Below are 3,442 nucleotides of genomic sequence, written 5' to 3'. Positions count from 1 at the left end.
ATTATTATTATTATTATTATTATTATTATTATTATTATTATTATTATTATTATTATTATTATTATTATTATTAGGGCTGTGAGCTGGTAGAATCGTTAGCACGCCGGGTAAAATGCTTAGCTGTATTTCGTCTATATTTACGTCCTGAGGTCGACTTTGCCTTTCATCCTTTCGGGGTTGATAAATTATGCACCAGTGAAACACTGGGGTCAATGTAATCAACTGGTCCTCTCCCCCAAAATTTCAGGCCTTGTGCCTTTAGTACAAAGGATTATTATTATTATTATTTTCATACACACACAACAGATTAAATTGTTGGAAAAGGAAAAATATTCTAACATCGGATTATAACAAGTAACCTTAGATGCCAAGAACCCTCTTAAGTATCCTAGCTGTCCCTAATAACACTGTTTTCTGGAGCTGTATTAAACTAGGTTTTGTGACTAATTCCTCTATTCATCTGTTCAAATATTTAGGGATAGTTCCCAATGCATCTATAACTACTGGGATACTTTTTACCCGAACTTTCCATAGTCTCTATAATTCAATGGCTAGGTCCTGGTAATTTGCTATTTTTTCTATACTTCTCATTAACTTTTTCATCATTTGAGACTGTAAAGTCAATTATCTGGCACTTTCTATTATCTACAAGTACTTTATCTACAAATACTAAATCAGGCCTTCTAACTTCTGTTACTCTATCAATTTGAATGTTAAATTCCTGCAACATTTTATATTTCTTACTTTCTAGTACTTTACTAGGTTCATATTCATACCATTTATCAGTATGTTCAAATCCTAGTTCTCTACATAATTCTCAGTGGTTACTCTCCCTAGATTGTCATGTCTTTTCTTATATTCCTTCTGTGCCAGTATGCTACATTCACTTACTACATGAGTAATGCTTTCCTCTTTTGATTTGCATAACCTGCATTGGGAATCTACTTAATTTTTGTCAATCTCGGCTTTTATCCAATTAGCCCTTAATGCTTAATCTTGTGCTGCAACTAACTCTCTCTCTTTTCAGCCTTCCTTTCTGCTATCATTACCGTGTCTCACTATAACTATTTGCTGCAACTATCTTTGAGAATCTACCATGCAAATCCTTCTCCGGCCAGTCAGATAATTTCTGTTCATTTTTCTGGTTTTTAACTTCGTTAGGTTTTTGGTTTCCCTATGTCATGCTGTTGCTCTGGCAGCTTTTAATAAACTTTCTTCACTATTACCTACTTAGGAGGTATATGCTCGAGCTAACCTCACGTAGTCTTCTACTGATATTAACTCTGTTCCACCTTCCTTTTTAGGTAAGTATAATCTTGCTACTCCTGATCTTGGGTGGAGCCCTCCATTCATATTGAATTCCTTCCTAGTTCTTCTGTTTAGCTTTGCTAATTCAGCTTTTGTCCCATCTTCAAAAGTTGCCGAGTATCTAAGTAATCATACTGCCCAAGTATTTACAACGTTCACTAGATTCGGGCCATTTAGCTCTGACTTCATTAGCTTCCGCACCTTTCTGATGTTCTCCTTCTCAATTTTCGTTTTCATTTCTATAGTTAGTACTCTATCAGATTATAATACTCCTATATACTTATAACTCTCTCCTCCTTTCAACGGTTTCAATGTCTGGCTATCTGGTAATTGGATGCCTTCGCTGTTGGTTACCTGTCCCCTTCTCATGACTAATATTGCACACTTATCAATGCTAAATTCCATCCCTGTATCTTTGCTGAAGAGTCTTACAGTCTGTATCAAGGAATGTGCCTCTTTTTCATTCTTACTAAAAGGCTTCAGCTCATCCATGTAGAGCAAATGGTTAATTTTTCCCTTGCTATTTCTGAACTGATACCCTGCCTTTGCCTTCCTTTGTGCTGGTGGGCTGGTGTACGTTGCATTTTGTTTGGGGAGTGGATTTTGTATTGCATCAGTATGTTTTCTTATGGGGTTTGGTTTGAGGCTTCTGTTGTATTAGTTTTTGTACTGTGTATTGTTTGTGCAGGGTAGATTGTGCTCTTCTGTCGGGTATCGGTCTTCTACCCTACGTGTTGTGGGCTTTGTTCATTTTGTTGGGTATTTACAGTATGGGTTTATTCCTGTATTTTTTTAGGAGGAGTGTTTCATAGTAGTGTGTGTAAATCATAAACCAACTATTTCATAGTATTTATGGTTATCTGTCCACCGTTCTTTCTCATTTGGTTGGTTTTGTTATGGGTCCTGGGTCCGTTTTTACAGCGTTTGCTTTTTTTAATTTAACACCGCCCATGGACGTGTCTTGATATTTCTTTCGTAGTTATAATTATTATTGATGTATCATCGAGAGACCGAGAAGAAATAGCTATGTGCATATTTGTAGAAGTCTTGTATAAACATGGATGTATAAGTAATTAAAATTTAAAATTCTACTCACAGGTTTGCAGTTTTCTTATAGAAATATTGCAATGTTTACATTTTAAAGCACATATGTATACATTTTTATGCACATGTTGCTGGGGTGGTGCATCTAGGGGAAGCTATTTCTTGTATATATATATATACACCATACAAGAAAAATCTTTCAGTTTCCTGAGATGGCTTACATTAAGACATAGTTTTCTTTTATTGTTTTATTGTTTTTGCGGATTCTTGCGTGTTCTTGTTCTTTTTTGTTGTTCGGGAAGTACAAACTCTTCCCAGTATTGTATTGCATCAGCTTGTTTTGTTAAGGGGTTTGATTGCAGACTTTTGTTGTATTAGTATTTAAGTTGTGTGCTGTGTGTGTAATACAAGTTGTGTTCTTCTGTTGGGTATCCGACCTGTAGAGGACATGTTGTGGGACTGTTTATTTTATTACATATTTACTGTATAGAATGTGTCTTGTGTTTGTGGATCGTTTTATTTGGGTTATTCTATTGAATTGATAGTGTCTTGTGTAGGATGTGGGCTGTTCCTAGCAGGGTTATTTTTTGATAGTGTGTAGTGTTGAGGGTCCAGGTATAACATCAACGTTTTCCTTAATATGTTTTTTTTTATCATGCCTGATGTTCCAATTATTATTGATGTTGTTTTCACCTTCATGTCCCACATCTTGAATACTTCAATTTCGAGGTCTTTGTATTTTGAAAATTTCTCCACTTCTTTTTGGACAATATTTTGGCCAGAAGAGACTGCAATGTCTATCAGTAAACTGGTGATTTTTTCCCCAATCCTTGATTATTATGTCCGGACGATTAGCTTTTATTTGCTTGTTGATTTGAACCGGCATATCCCAGATGATTGTGGCCTGGTTGTCTTATACTTTGTTTGGCACATGTTTATACCATCTATTGTCAGCCTTTATCATGTAGTGTTGGCATATTGTCCAGTGATGTAACTACTTACTCGGTCGTGTCTGTATATATATTCGGATTTGGCAAGGACTGGGCAGCCAGAGACGATGTGGCCAACTGCCTCATTGTGCTGTATTTTG

The 3,442-nt window shown here is 35.9% G+C and overlaps 1 protein-coding gene across 1 annotated transcript in view; it reads right to left on the bottom strand.

Moving 5' to 3' along the window:
* Nucleotides 1–1,800, bottom strand: part of LOC106876110 (matrix metalloproteinase-2) — an 84,689-nt gene extending 82,889 nt beyond the window's left edge. Inside the window, exon 1 of the mRNA XM_014924520.2 lies at nucleotides 1,741–1,800. Coding sequence (XP_014780006.2) covers nucleotides 1,741–1,800 — 60 coding nt within the window. The remainder of the gene's footprint in view (nucleotides 1–1,740) is intronic.
* Nucleotides 1,801–3,442: the final 1,642 nt, after the last annotated feature.

Source organism: Octopus bimaculoides, chromosome 25 (assembly GCF_001194135.2).
Source record: "Octopus bimaculoides isolate UCB-OBI-ISO-001 chromosome 25, ASM119413v2, whole genome shotgun sequence".
NCBI classification, from domain to species: Eukaryota; Metazoa; Mollusca; class Cephalopoda; order Octopoda; family Octopodidae; genus Octopus; species Octopus bimaculoides.
This window is presented reverse-complemented; position numbering and strand designations above follow the sequence as displayed.